Here is a 20,000-nt window from a genome sequence, read left to right as displayed (position 1 = left end):
GCTATAGATAGAATGCGCTTGGCCAAGGAGTTCCCAACATTGCCATCCGGAAGTATAACAGACCAACACACAAACCCTGTGTAATCATGAACTTTTATAGTATGGTTAATACAGTTTACCCCGTGTGGTGTCCGGGGTCCCTCAACTGAGAGGGTCAAGAATAGCCCAACGCCAAGCCAGCGTGTCGTAAAAGGCGACTAATGGTGTGTGATTCCCCCATCTTTGAGTCACCTGGTCCTCCAGGTTGGGGGTTGGCAAAGGGTTAACACCCCTTTCCGTTAAACTCAAACCGTTACAGAAACACAGACAGACAAACTAAATCCTTTTTTTAGCTTGGGCGACCGAAGAGTTTCTGGAATTAAAGAAGCTGATATACAGAGAAGTGGTAAGACCTGGAATGAGATAAAAAAGTTTGCTCAGGATAGAGAAGGATGGAAACTGTTTGTCTGTGGACCCAGGGTGAATAAGGCAATGATGATGATGATAATACAGTTTAGTGAGAACAACTCACAAACGCGGATGGCAAAAACAATAACAAAGGCCTGAGTGACGTCATCTGCATACTATCTATAGATAGTATAGATAGAATGCGCTCGGCCAATGAGTTCACAACATTGCCATCCGGAAGTATAACGGACCAACACACAAACTCTGTGTAACCATGAACTTTTATAGTCTGGTTAATACAGTTTAGTGATAACAACTCACAAACGCGGATGGCAAAAACAATAACAAAGGCCTGAGTGACGTCATCTGCATACTATCTATACGGTTGGCTAAGAAGCTCATAACATTGCCATCCGGAAGTTTCACGGACCAACACACAAAACTATGTGTAACCATGAACTTTTATAGTCTGGTTCAGACAATGTCGTGAGAAGTACTCATAAACGTGGATGGCAAAAACAATAACAAAGACTTGATTGACGTCATCTTCGTTCTATCTATAGATAGTATGCGCTTGTCATTTATCGTCTCAAATCATTGCCACTGTTAACAAATAGACAGTATGCGCTTGGCAAAGAAGCTCATAACATTGCCATCCGGAAGTATAACGGACCAACACCCAAAACTGTGTACTGTGTGTATCCGTAAACGTTTATAGTCGGGTTAAAACAGTTCAGTGAGCATTACTCATAAACGCGGATGGCAAAAAACAATAACAAAGGCCTGAGTGACGTCATCTTCGAACTATCTATAAGTTACGATAGCAACGCTCAAATAGGCTTCAACTGTTGTGACGTCACTTCCCTCGTAATGACGCATAGGAACTTAGTAACTGGTTCTAAACTATCGGAACAATGGCGGACGCCCTTATGAAATACTTCTCCGACGAGCATAAAAGTGTATCCAGAGGAGAAAAACATTATAAATCTGATCATATTTTGACTTTTATACATTCTGATCACATGACATATGAAAAAGTTCTAGCCAGCATGAAGAATAAAAAGTACCGATTTTTTTGTTGTTGTTTAGAACCAAGCTGCTTGTTGCTTGGCGGACGTTACATCAGACTATTGAATCCTACTGTTTCATGGAACGAAATTGACGTCACTCAGCTCTTTGTTAGTGTTTCTAGACAGCCATTTTAAATATTACTTCTCATTAAATTCTATCAATCAGACAAAAAGTAAATACTTTATTATTATTCTTTTTGTAAGTCCAATCCCGATGCCGGGTACCATTGTGACGCCAGTCTTCTTTGTTTCGATGTGCACCCAATTAATGGAGCATAGCTTTGATGAAAGTGGATGGAATCGGCAAAGAATCGAGTAATCGATTAAGCAGCCACTTGTTTACAAATAGTGACCGACATTTAGATGAACGATATGAACCTCGCTCGAGTTTCGATCAAAGTAGTTCTCCTCCTCCTCCTCATCCTCCTCCTCCTCCTCCTCCCCTCCTCCTCCTCCTCCTTCTTCTTCTTCTTCTTCTTCTTCTTCTTCTTCTTCTTCTTTCTTCTTCTTTCTTCTTCTTCTTCTTCTTCTTCTTACTACTCTACTACTACTACTACTACTACTACTATACTACTACTACTACTACTACTACTACTACTACTACTACTACTTCTCTACTTACTACTCTACTACTACTACTACTACTACTACTACTACTACTACTACTACTACTACTACTACTACTACTACTACTACTACTACTACTTACTACTACTACTATACTACTACTACATACTACTACTAACTACTACTACTACTACTACTACTACTACTACTACTACTACTACTTCTTCTTCTTCTTCTTCTTCTTCTTCTTCTACTACTATTACTACTACTACTACTACTACTACTACTACTACTACTACTACTACTACTACTACTACTACTACTACTACTACTTCTACTACTACTACTACTACTACTACTACTACTTCTTCTTCTTCTTTTTCTTCTTCTTCTTCTGGCAGCCAACGCCACCGTTCATGCTGCTCTATGTTGTATGCGGTCAGCACGGCCAGGAATCGATATCAAAACTCGGTGCTAAGAGTATCACTATTTGTACAGCTTATTTCGTTTGAGTTGCAGGTTTATTTACAATTTCGAAAAACAAAACAGGAGACATCCAATCGTTGAACAGGAACGAATCATGCGACCAACGGCCTCGAGTTTAAGAATAAGGATATAGATTGAAAATGTTTGAAAGGTCACGACGTGAACTCTGAGATCGCGGGGTCACATGTTTAAATAATTCTTGTATATAGAAATAGTTTAAAACTAGAACTGCAACTATAAGACAAAGAGAGGAATTGTTTCGTAAACGGTTTGTTGCCCAGTCAGAAAGAACGCCGGAGAAAGACGAATCAATGTAAATACGCCAGTGGGAAAAGGGCCGACCACTCAAGCTTATGAATCCAGTTGTTATCGCTTGGCTCCACCAAGTGGCATGGCATGAGCTCGCACCAAAGTTCAACTTAGTGCAGACTAGATGGACTTCCAACCAGAAGAGCGTTTTGTAGTTGGTCTGAATCAAAAGCTCCAAAAGCTCTATGGTGAGGCTGAGGACCTAAAGCGGACCACAGACTTCATAGTAGATATCGGACTGCAGCCATAGGTGTCCATCAGAGGAACGAAGAAGAAGAAGAAGAAGAAGAAGAAGAAGAAGAAGAAGAAGAAGAAGAAGAAGAAGAAGAAGAAGAAGAAGAAGAAGAAGAAGAAGAAGAAGAAGAAGAAGAAGAAGAAGAAGAAGAAGAAGAAGAAGAAGAAGAAGAAGAAGAAGAAGAAGAAGAAGAAGAAGAAGAAGAAGAAGAAGAAGTAGAAGAGCTTTGGAATAATCAATGAAGCATAAATAAAATGATTTTTGTTTTTCGATTGTTGTTTTCAATGTAAAAATTGCATTTATTATTATTTACCGCACCCTTTTTCAATTTTCTTTAACAAAACCCAACCGTTCGTCACTTATGTCTGGAGAGATCTTGCTTTGCTCCTCATTCTTTTCACAAATCGATGGCTGAGAACAAGAAATACCTAAGTACATTGGCGGTTGTTTTGAGAAAAACAGAGTTGAAAATTTTCATGTCATTCAAATCGATTATCCGACCGTTTTTTAAGAATATGGTGGTGACCAAGCACCTTAAAGGAATACCACAAGTTGAAAGAGAAGTCTGAGACGACCGCAGTACCTGCATTTTGTGTTATTTTTACTCAATTTAAAAAATTAGCAACTCAGTGGATTTAGGTAATTCTTGCAGTTAACAGTTTTCCACGACAATGGTACTTTTACGGACTTAAGTATTTCTTGCACTTACTTATATAAAGTTATGTGGGACATAAATAGAATATGTTTTATACTGTCATCATTCAAGCAACCTGAAAGCATGAGGCAAACTGACGAGTACACGTAAAAACACATCCAACTAAGACAGAAAAACATTTTCAAATCATTGACAAAGTAATAACTTATTTTATTAATTCAATTCAATCCGCTCTCTCTCTCTCTCTCTCTCTCTCTCTCTCTCTTTCTCTCTCTATCTCTCCCTCTCTTTCTCTCTCTCTCTATCTCTCCCTCTCTTTCTCTCTCTCTCTCTCTCTCTCTCTCTCTCTTTTTTTTTTTTTTCCCCTCTCTCTGTGTCTTTATATCCCTCTAGCTTTCACACTCTCTCTATCCTCTCTCTCTCTCTCTCTCTCTCTCTCTCTCTTTCCGAATGTGCTTTTCTCTCCTCTCTCTCTCTCTCTCCCTCTCTCTCTCTCTCCTCTCTCTCCTCTCTCTATTTCAGAGTGTGTTTTATACCACCCCCTCTCTCTTTACTTGGACTAGCCACTGAGTTACACCTCCTCATTGTCACTTTCTCCTACGGCAGGCCCAGGGGCAATATCTTTTGCGGTGTCGTTGCTAGGCAGTGATTGATACCAGGGATGATACTCTTTTGGAATCACCAGGTCCTTGCACAATTTGAGCAAATCAGCCTTTTTTGCTGTATTTTTGATAGTATTTTGTCAGCCAGTGTCTTGAAATCAAAGAAACAGGAGTGGTCAAGGATGCTGACATTGTAAGGATTGTTTCTTCTGGATGATCGAAAGATTGACTCCCATGTATTCATTGTGAAGGCCTTGATGTACTTTTCTCTCGTTCGATGGCCGCATGCATACTATCCACTTCCATCATGGAGTGGCCACTTTCTAGGAAGTTGTGAGTGATGACCTTCAGATTGTTGTCTTCACGTTGCAGAACATACATCATCATAGCTACCATTTGCTGGTTTCGGTTTTGACCTGAACAAGTATCAGAATAAAGCGAGACTTCCTCAATTTCGGATGGCAATTGCTTTAGCCACAAAAAAATACAGCTTGCAATTTCTATGCTCCCTCTCTTACCTTCAGTCTCAGGCCAAGTATAACAGAAAGCATTGTTAGGGGACTTTCCTTCCCAAACAGTCAAGTTGTAGACACACAATTTTCTAGAATAATATGTCAATGAAACATCACTGGTTGGTAACTGAAAAACGCTTTCAAGGTCGAAAGATGAGGACATATATCGTTTTTCGCGATTGGACATGATCTTATCCTCTTCTTTTTTCTTCATTGACTCATGATACCGTTTAATGTGTGCATCTTGCGCCGCTTGTACTTTTCTACGCTCCTCCGGGCTTAACTGATTAAACCTTGCACACACTGCACACACATCCTTTTTTGGTTTAAAGAAGGATAAATTGAAATCCTCACAAAATATTGTGCGGTAAACCTTTTCCGAGACAGGCTCCTTACTCAACTCTTTGCATTGCTCCACATACAGTTTGTGCATCTTGGTGATGTTGAGCTTAGAGTCCAGATATTTTCTTCTTGTGCTTTTCCTTGTGTAATGGCTTTCTACACAAGGGAACGAAGAGATGTGAGTCACAATATCCTGTCGTCTTTCATCAGGCGTTTTGTTCCACGCTTCGCCCTTTCCTCTTCCATCTGCGGCACTGAATGTGCCACATTCACTAGTATTAGTATTCTTCATTGCTTGTTTTATCGGCCCATTGCTGATGTTGAGGGTGGCCATGAAGAACTTTTGACAAACCCTTATTCTTTCAGTTCCTTTCAGAAAAGAATATGTGACAGAATTTGCTCTTTCTTTAGTACATTCATCCTCACAGACTTTTTTCCTATGTACATGACATATAGTCATATTTGACAGTAGAAAATCTTTCTTTCTATCATAATCCCGAAGTCCCCAATATGAAGAATTGATACATTGACGTTCGTCTCCATCAAAATGTTGAGAACACCTAAATCGGCACCGTGAACAGTCAACATTAAGCGGGACTTTTTTTGCCTTCAACTTTCCAGAAGAATCAACATGCTCAAGGCCCTGGTCATTGAGGTCTTTTCTTATATTTCTTTTCCATTTATGTGGACAAGCCTTTTTCTTTCTCTTTGGCTCTGGATTATCTTCTTGTTCCACTGCCATATGTATGTCAACATCCTGCCTCACATTTTCAATGGTGTTCACCTCAGGTTCAAGTTGCTCACTTGTACTTGTAGTTGGAAGTTGCATATATTTTTTAAGTTTGTTCTTTTGTCGCTTTTTCTTCTCAATGAATTCTGGATCTTTTCTTATGTCGTAAGTGGGATCATTGAATGTGTCATCAAAATCCTCTAGAAGTCCAAAACTTTCATCATTTGAATCCTCTGCATCTGTAGATCGAAGGAAACAAAAACATAGATTGAGCCAAAAAGTCTTCAAATGTACCTACTTATATTATAAAACGCACTGTTTTATTTGCAGCATTAATTAATATAGAATTAGTGACCCTCATGGCCAATGCATTATTCATTAAATATAACATTTTAATATCCAATTAAATCTATATACATCTGTCAAAAGCAAATTTAGTTTGCTATAGGGGTTTTTATTTTTATTTACTTTTGTTAATTGAATAGAAGTTTGTGTACAACTTTTATCTTATTAAATGTGATTTTCAGTAAACAATCCAAACAAACTCACCAATTTGTGCCATTGAGACCTGGCCATTTGAAAGTTTATCTGCCTGTTGACCTTCGATTGGTTGTGCGTTTGTTGCCCCATTTACTATTTCAATATCAGGACCTGAAAATAAAGTGATAAGATGAAGTCCTTAGTGCCAAACTACATAAAAGAATACAATATAAATACAATAACAAATTGTGGAAGTGGTTTGCCTCGTTAGAAATAGAAACGCACTTAAACGTCTTAAAATTCACTATTTTTACTAGAAAGCCATGAAATGTTTTATCATGTGTATTGATAGCAATAGTAACTTAATGAATAATTGGCTCCCATTACTCATTTGATATTTAAGCCGTCTTACTTCAACATGACGATATGCAATACAAAATCTACAGCAAAACTTTAAGCACTATGGTCAATGAAAAACAACTTACAATCTTCAATGCTATTCTTTTTTTGGTCTATGGGATCATTTCTTTTTCTTTGCACAGCCGCTAAAGGAGAATCATCGTCTGAGTCAGTTTCATAGATGCTTATACTTCTATCTTCCTGGAGTACATCTCTTGGTCCATTTTCTGGTGAAGAAAATATACAGGGTGTTTTTTTTTATTATGACCCGATAAAGAATTTGAATAACTCAGGCAGTTAACAAGATAGGCTCTTACAATTTTCACCAACAGATAGGAAATTTATTTAAGTTTTGTTTAAATAAAAAATCTGAAAATTTTCAATAATTGGATATCTTGTAATTAAATGCCATTTGTAAAGTAGGGCAAAATTGAGTTTGGTCTAATTTTTGACGCAAAAATTGATACTTAAAATGAACGTCAATTGTGTGTCTACAATGATCATCTCATTTTAACGACAATGTCTTAAATCAATGTAATCTAAGAAATGGTTACCTTTCCTCTTTGTAGACTTTGAGCTCATCTTTCTTTTCCTTTCACCGTTAACCATTTTTTTCAACAAGTGTAGTTCATTCTCCGTGTGCTTTAAATCAGATAAAGGACAATCACTGTCTGAGCTGTCAGACTCGGAAGAATCAAGACATTTAACAACTTCATGCTCTGAAAAGAATAATAAAATGTTTGAAAGAACATGAACCAAAGCAATAGGATAAACTATTCATTTTAAGCCCTTTTGATAGCATTGAAGTTTTCAAGAAATAAATCAAAACGCATCTATTCAAAATATACCTCGAATGCATTTTCACTAACTTTAATTGTCACTTATATCATGTAACCATTTGCATTTAGAATGTAAACCTTATGTATTGATATTGTAAAGCGTTGGAGGCCTCGACATAAGGCGCTATACTAATAAAAGTAGTATTATCATTATTATTGATAATCGATATCGGCAAAACGATACAAAACAACCCTTAGCTGGCCCTCAACACGAGGTGAAAAACACGTCCGTCAGCACGCATAACTTGTGTAGAAACATAATATATATAGCAATCCCTTCTAAATAAGATATAAAAACAAACATAAATTCTATTAAAGACTAAAGACTAAAAAAGCAACAAAATAAAACAAACAGTACCTGAACAACGACGCGTTGCTCTTGACGACGCCATCTTGAAATCGAAAGAAAAATAGTTGTTGATAGTATCGATATGACAATTTCCCTATACGAGTTCATATAGAATATCCCTTACCGCAAGAACTACCTAACTGGTACTTAGGGATCACTGGCCATCTGGCATTGCACTTTTTGGTTCTGCAACAAATACCTAAGTGTTATAGGTATTTCTTGCAGCAATAGAAATCGCACAAACGTGGAGATAAGGATGCGCCGGTGGTTAATAACTCGGCAACGGCTTGTTATTTGACTTAGGTATTTCTTGTAGTAAAAAAAGGGTAAAAAATAACCCTAACCAATACTCTAACTCAAAACCGGTAAAAACTGGACATAGGTATTTCTTGCACGCAGCCATCCAAATATTCTTAATTAACTTTTGTTAGAGGAATTTGTTTTTATTCCTAATTATCCATATAGCCAAGGTGAGCTTCTCTGTGCGGTTTCACACAGGGGTCAAAGTAACTTTGTTCTTTGTCTGCCAGTGGTATTGAGTTGCTTGTTGTAAGAATTAATTTGATTGTCTTTTATTGCGTTTTATTTATCTCATGAGTTCATTTAGTGCGGATATGTGGTCTAGTGGTGTGGCACTCGTTTTCGGATCGGAAGGGCATGGGTTCGAGCCTCGCGCTCGGCGCATAGTTGAGTCCTTGGAAAAGACTCTTTACTCACATTCTCTCACTGTACTCAGGTGTAAAATGAGTACCTGGCCTTAAACAGCGTTGTCTCTGTCCGAAAAAAAAATTGTAATATCGCGTAACAGGTCTCATGTCTCGTTTCACATGTTAAGTGTTGCTGTTGGTTAGGGACCCCTTGTAAGGAGCTTTGAGCACTTTTAGTGGATATTGCGCTAACCTTTTTAAAAAGTATTAATAAAAGACACGAATTTTGTATGTTTCATCCGACGATTTGTATCCCACACAACAAACAATTTAAATCTGAAACTTGCAGGTAAAAAAATAAGACATGGAATTTTTATGGTGTTCAAAAATAAAACCTTCTGCCAAATAATTCACTCGTCCGCCATTGTTCCGGCAGTTACAAAGTTACCATGCGTCATTACGAGGGAAGTGACGATACGACTGTTGAAGGCTATTGAGTCCAAAATTTAAAGATAAATATTGTTTTCGATCGAAGCTGTGAATCTTCAGGAATTTTTTAGCCTCTAGTGAATATTGGCTTTAGTTAGGACTTAAGTGGTTTATTTCTAGAAACTTGATCTTTTATATAGCGCAATATCCACAAATCGTGCTCAAAGCGCTTTACAAGCGGTCACTGACCAACACATAACATAGGACGAGACATGACGCCTGTTAGGCGATATTACATTTTTTTCCGACGGAGACAACGGTGTGAACGGCCAGGTACTCATTTTACACCTGAGGAAGGTGAGAGAATGTGAGTAAAGAATCTTTTCCAAGGACTCAGCTATGTGCCGAGTAAGGTTCGAACCCATGACCTTCCGATCTGAAATCGAGTGTCATACCACTAGACCACATTATAGCTGCATATAATATTTCTTTACTTTTCATGATCCACTTCTTTTTCAGTCTTGACGATAACCTAACGTTGACAGTTGATTATGAAGAGCTTTAGCCAAGAGCTGTTGTTCCTGTATTTTCGTCCTTGACCTTTTCAGTTGAATTTTGTGCGGCTATGTGGTCTTGTGGTATAACACTCGCTTTCGGATCAGAAGGTCCTTGGTCCTGGGTTCGAGCCTCGCACGGAGCATAGTTGAGTCCTTAAAAAAGACACTTTACTCACATTCTCTCACCGTACTCAGGTTTAAAATGAATACCTGGTCGTTATCATCATTCTCTCTGTCCGAAAAAATTATAATATCGCCTTAAAGGCGTCATGTCTTGTCCTAAATGTGAAATGTTGCTGTTGGTCAGGGACCCCTTGTAAAGTGCTTTGAGCATGTTTAGTGGATATTGCGCTATATAAAAGTTCAATTTTTTTTTTTTTTTTGAATTGAGATCCCAACTCTCGACTCAACTTTCGACAGGGTTTTCCGTAAAAGGAAATTTATTGGTTTATTTCAAGGTAAACATCTGTTTGATTAAAGTTTGTTGTTTTTATCGAGATAGACTTTCTATAAACAAACGTAGTGTGTATTAATATCTGAACAAGTGTGTATGTAGGGTGCCAGACAAAAATAATGGTAGCACGTCTGACCGTTGTTCAGAAGGTCAAAGGTCGACTGATCTGTTTGGGATTGTTTTTCTTGTATTTTTCTTTCTTGCTTTGTCTGACCATAGCCATCGTTATGTTATAGATAGTATGCGCTTGGCTAAGAAGCTCATAACATTGCCATCCGAAGTATAACGGACTAACACACAAAACTGTGTGTATCCATGAACGTTTATAGTCGGATTAATACAGTTAAGTGAGCATTACTCATGAACGCGGATGGCAAAAAACAATAACAAAGACCTGAGTGACGTCATCTTCGAACTATCTATAGCCTGACACTGAAATCCAAATGTTGTTAGTAGAGCTCATGGAAACATGTTATTTCATTGGTTGAACTATTGAATTCAACTCACGATTTGTTTTCTTTTGTGGCCAAAGACTGGCCTTTTGACGTCATTTTTTGGTCAGTATCAGGCCATAACTTCACGAAGGTCAGGGTCTGACACATTTCATAAACACTTGTTCAGTTCTTTATCTTACACTGGTGTCTGTTCCTTGATTTCTTAATTTGATAACAAATTTCTTCAGGAATGTGGTTTAATCATTAACCTAAGCGCCCAGTCGACTCACTTTTATGAATCCGCATTCACTCTTTCAATTCAAAAGCCCGCAAGTTACGTAAAATATCTAAAACATAGTCGATTGGCTACAGATAGAACGAAGATGACGTCACTCAGGTCTTTGTTATTATTCTTTGCCATCTGCGTTTGTGAGTACTTCTTACTAACCTGTATTAATCAGACTTTAAACGTTCAAGTTACACAAAGTTTTGTGTGGTGGTCCGTTACACTTCCGGATGGCAATGTTGTGAGCTTCTTAGCCAAGCGCATACTATCTATAGCCATCCATATTTATGAGTAATTCTCACAAAATGTATCAAAACATGTTTAAGGTTACACATAATTATGTGTATTGATAGTTCGAATATGACGTCACTTAGGTCTTTGTTGTTGTTTTTTGCCATCCGCGTTTATGAGTAATGCTCACTGAACTGTATTAACCTGACTATAAACGTTCATGGATACACACTTCCGGATGGCAATGTTATGAGCTTCTTAGCCAAGCGCATACTATCTATTGGAACGTTATCATCGGCTGGCGGATGTTGTGAGCACCATTTCCCAACCACAGTGCATTAAGACATATCTCGTTTTGTACACTGGTACGTTTCTTGATGTTGTATGATGTTGTGAGTATTTTACTTAAATGAAATAAATATAAACATTGATATTGTGCGGCTCCACTGATTAACCATACTCAATGCGCTACACAATAGTTTATTAATTTCCCAAGAAGGTCATATGGAACAATATTATATCCGTTTCATACAGTACCAGTCTCCTTCAAGGTGTCCTTTTTTGCACAAATACTCTAACAATACCCGTCTATGCCTACTATAGCCAGATACTCATTGACACCTGAGTGAAGCATAGAATCAATGGAACATGCATTGATCCGGAGAACAATGAACATTTTGTTCATGATCGAGTTTTATTTGTTGCCGAATTATTTGCATTTTCTTATCAATTGATTATGTGTATTGATATAGCGCCAGTTCCTCCATAAAACAGTTATTAGGTGAAACTGAAAACAAAGATGTTTGCAACAAAGACACTATAGTTGGCAGCAACATTCCTTTGTCTGTATTTTGTTATCGCAATTTCATCTAAGGACGAGCAAAACAATCAGAATATTATAATGAAAACTGTGGACAATAGAATTTGTGAATTATCATCAAATTGTTATGAAAAGAAACGTTGAATCTTTATGTGTTTTAGCGCGAAGGGCCTGACGATGAACTTGAGTACGTTTGCATAAAGAAAACCAAGCAATTGTAATGTTTTCTAATTGAGTAAACAGTAGCAAGCGTATTGTATACTGGTCTGGTAACTGAACGTATACAATAGGCCTTTCAATTTATTACTTGTTTATCTCTGCCATACTTTGGAAAAATCCCATATGTGACCCTCCGTCTCAAAATGGTATTATGTCGGGATGATTCAGACCCCAGAAAGTGAATTTAGAGATAGAATGATGAGAAATTGGACCTTAGAAGTTTTTGCAAATCAAAAAATAGTATTTATACTCCATCATGACGTAGAGAAATTAAACCCAAGTTTGATATTTGTGGTTATGAATTCAATTTCCATAATCGAGTGGATCCCGACATAATACCGCATTGAGACGGTGGGTCACATATTTAAAAATTTGGCCAGAAAACTCGGCCTACAAATATCGATCGATTTAAATGATCCTCGTCCTGGCGAAAACTCTCTAACATGGGACTTCGCGAAGTCAAATTCATAATTTGTGGCTAGACTATAATATTATTATATTCAATATCCGGCCCCCAGTTCGGCCCGATGGAATAGGGAATAAGATAAGCGGAAGAGTAGCGTCCCTTGATTGGGCGTCACCCATAGTCTGTGACGTCACCGGCGGAAAAAGTTATTAGAGAGAGAACGTCATGTTGGTTGTTCGCAGTCATATTTGACAGACTAAAAAAAACTATTCCAACACACAAGTGTTATTCCTGAGCGCAGTTTTATGGTCTTGTGATATGACATGTGCCTTCGGAACGGTAAACCCTTGGTTCAAATCCTATTCTAAGCGCAGAAAAGTTCGGTAAATAGAAAAGGCTCTTTACTCACATTCTCTCATCGCAATACTCTTCAACAGTCGTAACGTCACTTCCTTCCTAATGACGCATGGTAACTTAGTAACACTGGCTCTAAACTATCGGAACAATGGCGGACGCCCGTATGAAATATTTCTCCGGCGAGCATAAAGGGTATCCAGAGGAAAAAAAAAACCCCATAAATTTGATCATGTTTTGACTTTTACACATTATGATCACAAGGCATATGAAAAGTTCTAGCCAGCATGAAGAATAAAAAGTAATGATTTTCTTTGTTTAGAACCAAGATGGCGGCCGTTGCCGGGCGGCGTGACATCAGACTAGTGATTCCAATTCGGTGTTACATGAGAACTAGACAATAACAGTGTTCTCACTGTCGACAAAGAAAGTGTAATTATTGCACCTTTCTGGCATTAAGGGGGCGAAGTGGCCGAGTGGTTAAGGCATTGCACTGTGATCCGGATGACCCGGGTTCGAGCCCCGCTTCAGGCACTTTCGTCTTTTTCTTTAAGCAATATTATTAACCCCCAATTTGCTCACTTGGACAACATGGGTGATTCCTGTTGACATCAGAAATCTTGTTTGATGAGTTATCTATTATATTCCTTCGTGGAATGCCTAGGCGACGATATCTTATGATGTCGTGGCGCAAAAGGCATAATTTTTTTAATTGTGTTTGGCGCGAAGGCTCGTCGTCGATACCAAATGTTGCTGTTAGCTTTGAACCCCTTGACAATCGCTTTGGGCACATTGGTTCAGTGAATAATTGATGTAGACATACCAAAGCTCAATGTTTTTAGAATGAGATTTTATGTTATCAAACTCATAAAATCTAGTATCAAGGATAAGATGATTTTTTAAAAGAAATTTTGGTGTTGTAATTGATACGTAAGATGTCTACATGTTAAAATAATCATTGAACAATATAATGAAATCCAAAAAAAAACAAAATAAATAGCAAATTAAAGCATGAAAAAAACCATTGAGCTTTTATATAGGGCAATATCCACTAAACGTGCTCAAAGCGCTTTACAAGGGGTCCCTAGCCAACAACAACACGCAACATGTAGGACGTGACATGACGCCTGTTAGGCGATATTACATATTTTTCGGACAGAGACAATGCTGTTAACGTCCAGGTACTCATTTTCACATCTGAGTACGGTGAGAGAATGTGAGTAAAGAGCCTTTTCTAAGGACAAAACTATGCGCCGAGCGAGCGAGGCTCGAACCCAGGTTCTTCCGATCCGAAAGCGAATGTCATACCACTAGACCACATAGCGGCACAAATAAGGCAAAAGCTGGCTTAGTATTTGTGCGCACAACTCAGAAGCGAAGAAGCTGGTGTCAGTCTTGGGTTCAATAGTGGTCTTTTCTGACGCTTCTACCAACCCGTGGTTGTTCATCATCATCATAGTTTGTCGCTCCAACACCGAACCCACTCCACAACATCTGTCGAGCAGACTCCAAGATCATGATCAGTGCAGCTGGGCCCATCCTGGCATTCTCTAAGGATGTGCTCCATCGTCTGCTCTGTGCATCCACATGTACACAAGCTAGTCTCAGTCAGCCCCCACTTTTTTCCATGCTTCCAGCTGTTCTCCCAATTTTTCCCCGTTCATTGTTCAGTGTTACCCATTCATTCCTGGGAGCCCAGTTCCGTAGGACAGTTCTTCTCTCGGATCTTCAACAGTTTCATTTCCATGATTGTCTCACTCCCTCCATGTGGAAAGTCTGTATACAGCCGCATGGTCAGGGTTGATGCTTTCTTCCGTCATGAAGCTTTTTCTCGACTTCAGTCTACTTGTCGTTGGGTTGTGGTCATGAAGGGACGTGTAGCAAGCGTCCACGTCGCGTCCCTGGAATCCCTAGCTGGAGACAGATTGGTACAACACGCACAACACCAACAGCATGTGGATGTTGATGGGAGACAATGGTAGGTTTGATATGCCGGACAGTTTCGTAAGAAATTTTACTTTCCGTTATTAATTTATACTAAACCGATATAAACCCGGCCCGAGAACGACAACACAATCAATGTGTGAATATAATTCATAAAACATTTGACTTATTTGTAGTATTAGTAGTAGTGGTAGTAGTAGTAGTAGTAGTAGTAGTAGTAGTAGTAGTAGTAGTAGTAGTAGTAGTAGTAGTTGTAGTGGTAGTAGTAGTAGTATAGTAGTAGTAGTATAGTAGTAGTAGTAGAAGTTAGTTATTAGTAGTAGTAGTAGTAGTAGTAGTAGTAGTAGTAGTAGTAGTAGTATATAGTAGTATAGTAGTAGTAGTAGTAAGTAGTAGTAGTAGTATAGTAGTAGTAGTTAGTAGTAGTAGTAGTTAGTAGTAGTAGTAGTAGTAGTAGTATAAGTAGTAGTAGTATAGTAGTGTAGTAGTAGTAGTATGTAGTAGTAGTAGTAGTAGTATAGTAGTAGTAGTAGTAGTATAGTTAGTAGTAGTAGTATAGTAAGTAGTAGTAGTATAGTAGTAGTAGTAGTATAGTAGTAGTATTAGTGTAGTTATAGTAGTAGTAGTAGTATAGTAGTAGTAGTAGTGAGTAGTAGTTAGAGTAGTAGTAGTAGTAGTAGTAGTAGTAGTGAATAGTAGTAGTAGTAGTAGTAGTAGTAGTAGTAGTAGTAGTGATAGGTAGTAGTAGTAGTAGTAGTATTAGTAGTAGTAGTAGTTAGTAGTTTGTATAGTAGTAGTAGTAGTAGTAGTAGTAGTAGTAGTAGTAGTAGTAGTAGTAGTAGTAGTAGTAGTAGTAGTAGTAGTAGTAGTAGTAGTAGTAGTAGTAGTAGTAGAGTAGTAGTAATAGTAGTAGTAGTAGTAGTAGTAGTAGTAGTAGTAGTAGTAGTAGTAGTAGTAGTAGTAGTAGTAGTAAATATCCACAATCCTGTATTGGTATTGTCAAGACTTTTAATTTGATACCGAAAACGGCAACATTTGGGTCATTTTACGAGACGACCTTGGCAGTGACCTTGACCTTTTGGATATTTAAAATGCTAATAATTTGTCAACTATCCGGTCAATTTTTAAAGAAATATAAGTATTTTTGTATTTAATTTGACTAAATCTTTCATTCTGTATAATATAAGATGATTTTTTAGGGTTTTTAAAAATGATGTAATTTCTCAAAATGCTCGCTGTGCTCAAGGCAGCAGCACTATTCAGATATTATTTAATCTAAAGATGTTCAACTTTGATAAACTGCAAAATAAAATATAAATTGGCGGACGCTTTTTATGGGGAGTTCATGGTTTGGCAACTAGAATATATAATTGATTTCACCTTGGAATCAGCCTCAATAAAACAGACTTAACTCATTTCACCTTGGAATCAGCCTCAATAAAACAGACCTAACTCATTTCACCATGGAATCAGCCTCAATAAAACAGACTTAACTCATTTCACCGTGGAATCAGCCTCAATAAAACAGACCTAACTCATTTCACCATGGAATCAGCCTCAATAAAACAGACTTAACTCATTTCACCGTGGAATCAGTCTCAATAAAACAGACTTAACTCATTTCACCGTGGACTCAGTCTCAGAGATGCGATGTTGACTTCGTGGAAATTATTGTTGGATCAATTTAGAGAAAACTCGAGCACAAAAATGGTCAGATATCTTTATTTCATTTTCCTGCATAACCCTCTCCTTACCAACTACAGTAAAATCGTCACATTCGTTACGATACAACCAACATTTAACCCTCTCCTTACCAACTACAGTAAAATCGTCACATTCATTACGATACAACCAACATTTAACCCTCTCCTTACCAACTACAGTAAAATCGTCACATTCGTTACGATACAACCAACATTTAACCCTCTCCTTACCAACTACAGTAAAATCGTCACATTCGTTACGATACAACCAACATTTTTATTAATCAGAAAACGTTTGCATATCATGTGTCACACATTTTCTGGGAAAAAAAACAACTTTGTTTTGTAAAGCTTGTCATGCTACACAAAAAGTAAGTAAAAGTAGATACACATATTTCCTCAGTTTGAGTGTAAAACAATCAAGTTTTCCTGAAAAAGGCTCGTAAGGAGAAAGTCAATATTTGAAAATATATCTTGATTTTTTTAATCTAAAATTGAAACCGATACTTTATTGGGTTTTATTTTCTTTTTTACCGCCAGGTAATTTTCTTTATATTAGTCGTTACACACACATACTTGAAAAATGAAAGAGGTTTGCTTGTGGGTCTGGGAAATTTTGCCATCATCTTGCCTTCAACGAAGACATTGTAATGCGTCTCCGTGACAAAAATCACCATCTCAGACATTTGCTTATTGACGAAATAATCATCCTGTAACACGTCTATAGTCTTGTAAACCTGGCCATTTACATTGTGGTGAATTCGTAAATGTCGTCCACTGCTGACCATGGCGAAATTTCCATCGGGATTGGCTGCTAGCCAATCATCTGTAGGGAGAAACATGACAAAGATATAGCCGTATTCGGCAAGGATGTCCAATGTAAATACTTGACCGTCGTACAACCCTGAGCCTATAGAGATACCCTTGAGATGGGGCGGTGACTCCACTTTGATAATGTAAGGAAAGTAGCTCCTTTGGTTTGGAGAGGATGATTGAACCAACAGATAACTCTTTCTTACGAGGCATATCTGGCAATTTCCAGAGCTGGAGTTGACGTCACCGGTGGGAAGGAAGTTGATTCCGATACATTTCTTTTGTAAATTTACACATGCCATAATACATTTCAAGTTCGAAGGAGTTGGAAATGCTTTTTCACATCCATCAATAGTTGCATTGTAGGTCCGGTGTGAGAAATATGTCACTGAAGAACCAGAAAACACCATGTTTGGTGGAGTCATTATCATATATAAGAATAACCCTTTGATCATTAACATTGTACGCCTCATTGTTACTTCAATCTGTTTTAGGGTTCACCTCCTTCAACAGCAAACACTTTGTAACGTGTAAAATCTAAACAATGGTTTTCACGTTCTTCGTTTGAAATGAGAATCCGGCTGGTAACAATGTTGTCTCTGTCGAAAAAAAAACATAGAAAAGATTTACAGGCATTTTGTCTTGTTCAATATATAAGGTGTTTTGCTTTACTCTGAAAATGCACGCTTTTAAAAATCTGGTCAAAAATCCGTCCTTCAAATATCGATTGAATAGTGAAGTCCCAGGTTTGAGACTTTGTCACAAGATGATATTTGAAGAACGACTTTTCTAGCCAAACTATTTCAAATATGTGTTTGTTTTTTTGTTTGTTTTTTTCTTTTAGAGAACTGTATTGTGCTGCTGTGTTGGGACCACACATGACTTTCTCACAGCCCCACCAGCATAATTTTATAACCAGGGGCGGTTGCTGGTTGTTTATTTAATCGAAGACCAACGTGACAACAACAAATAGACTGCCATCAAATCCTCCTTGACTGCCATCAAATCCTCCTTGACTGCCATATAAAATTACTTCCTTTGAATATCAACTGTGATAACAGTCAATAATAGAAGGATAGAAAATCCAACCTCAATGCACTACTTATCTACTCCAAAGACAATAACATTACAAGTTGAATTGCTCTGTTTGTCGGGTTAATGAACTGGGATTCTTATTTATAGCATTATGGGACTCTACTCGGTGAATGATTTGTGTAATATTCGTATTGATGATTAAAATCCATTTGAGCAAAACGAATAGCAATAAAATCTAGATATTTATTGTAATTTTCTTCACTCCTTTGTTTTGATTACAACAAACCAGTTCTTCCAATGATAAAACTGATATGGTTTTGATTTCTCCCAAGTCAGGCCTCAAGGTGTGCAAAACTAAATATGCCGGCCCGACCTAGTTATTTTAGCAGTAAAGAGTATCAGTTGTTTGTGAGGGGAGGTGGATAACCGAAGTTTTAAAACAGAAGAAAACAGTCTTTTATATAAAATACTTGGGCGGCCTGTTGACTTTTTAGCTCGTGGTAGCCCCCATACCCCACTCTCAGCTCATTGTCTCACGTCATATCACATCGCCGTCTGTGATGATGCACAACCTTCGTTACAGTATGTATCTATCACGGCTCGAGGAGAGATGCGCAAGTGTTAACGAAAAGCAGCATATGCAAAAACTGAGACGAAAAGCAGTATCTGCTAAATTTGAAAAATATAGGGCGGCACAAAACAACTTCGCTCAATAGACCAACCGCCAGTGTTTATAACACTGCATAAATGTGACCCTCCGTCTCAAAACGGTATTATGTCGGTATGATTCAGATCCCAGAAAGTGAATTTAGAGACAGAATGGTGAGAAATTGGACCTTAGAAGTTTTTGCAAATCAAAAAATAGTATTTATACTCCATCATGACGTAGAGAAATTAAACCCAAGTTTGATATTCGTGGCTATAAATTCAATTTCCATAACCGAGTGGATCCCGACATATAACCGCTTTGAGACGGTGGGTCACAAATTACAGACAACCAGGACACAGAAAATTGCCAGGTGCTCGTAGAATTACTCTGTGACTGTCTGCTGTTACTGAGATCAAAGGGTCGGGCCGCCGACTAACGCCAACTTAAAATACATTAATTTATGACCCCCTCCTATCTATCCCATTCTACTAAAGATTGAACTCATTTATAACTTCGCAAATATCATATCTGGCTGGGACAGTCAAAAGCTGGAGACTAAAAAATCAGAGCTGTGATTGGTTACAGCCCAGCTAAATGATGACCAGTCAATATCTAGAATCTAAAATCGTTGTTTTGTTGATCCCTGCCAAAGACTCAAACTCCTATTTTGTAACAACTTGAGCTTTTATATAGCGCAATATCCACTAAACGTGCTCAAAGCGCTTTACAAGGGGTCCCTGGCCAACAGCAACACATAACATGTAGGACGAGACATGACGCCTGTCAGGCGATATTACACATTTTTGGGACAGAGACAACGCTGTTACTCATTTTACATCGGAGTACGGTGAGAGAATGTGAGTAAAGAGCCTTCTCCAAGGACTCAACTATGCGCCAGCGAGGCTCGAACCCAGGACTTTCCGATCCGAAAGCGAGTGTCATACCACTAGACCACATAGCCGCACTATGAATTTTAGTTAAATAGAGATGCATGAAGCATCTCGTCCTTTCTCTCTCACTATGGATCTAGACTTGGCCAGTTATTATTTCGGATGAG

At 38.0% G+C, this 20,000-nt stretch overlaps 2 protein-coding genes across 2 annotated transcripts in view; both read right to left on the bottom strand.

Annotated features, from left to right (window-relative positions):
• Nucleotides 1–3,312: 3,312 nt before the first annotated feature.
• LOC144956520 (uncharacterized) lies at nt 3,313–8,013 on the bottom strand. Its single transcript, XM_078887068.1, has 5 exons — nt 7,972–8,013; nt 7,329–7,493; nt 6,861–7,001; nt 6,445–6,546; nt 3,313–6,134 (listed from the first exon to the last, which is right to left on the bottom strand). The coding sequence occupies exons 1-5, from the start codon at nt 8,003–8,005 to the stop codon at nt 4,552–4,554; spliced, it is 2,025 nt and encodes a 674-aa protein (XP_078743194.1). The 5' UTR covers nt 8,006–8,013; the 3' UTR covers nt 3,313–4,551.
• Nucleotides 8,014–16,266: 8,253 nt separating this feature from the next.
• The window catches only part of LOC144956695 (uncharacterized), a 4,940-nt gene continuing 1,206 nt past the window's right edge, over nt 16,267–20,000 (bottom strand). The window contains exon 2 of the mRNA XM_078887354.1: nt 16,267–17,858. Coding sequence (XP_078743480.1) covers nt 16,977–17,732 — 756 coding nt within the window. The 5' untranslated portion in view covers nt 17,733–17,858 and the 3' untranslated portion in view covers nt 16,267–16,976. The remainder of the gene's footprint in view (nt 17,859–20,000) is intronic.

This window comes from Berghia stephanieae, chromosome 11, assembly GCF_034508935.2.
Source record: "Berghia stephanieae isolate SIO BIC M18660-M18661 chromosome 11, UCSD_Bste_1.3, whole genome shotgun sequence".
Classification (NCBI taxonomy): Eukaryota; Metazoa; Mollusca; class Gastropoda; order Nudibranchia; family Aeolidiidae; genus Berghia; species Berghia stephanieae.
The sequence above is the reverse complement of the archived record's forward strand: the minus strand, read 5'-3'. Positions and strand labels throughout refer to the sequence as shown.

What these genes read in the sequence shown, in the direction of transcription:
- LOC144956520 (XM_078887068.1), bottom strand. Translation starts at nt 8,005, where the DNA reads ATGGCGTCGTCAAGAGCAACGCGTCGTTGTTCAG. An exon ending in AAAGTCTACAAAGAGGAAAG is followed by an intron (nt 7,002 to 7,328) that starts GTAACCATTTCT and finishes TTTCTTCACCAG; the next exon opens with AAAATGGACCAAGAGATGTA. An exon ending in AAAGAATAGCATTGAAGATT is followed by an intron (nt 6,547 to 6,860) that starts GTAAGTTGTTTT and finishes CTTTATTTTCAG; the next exon opens with GTCCTGATATTGAAATAGTA.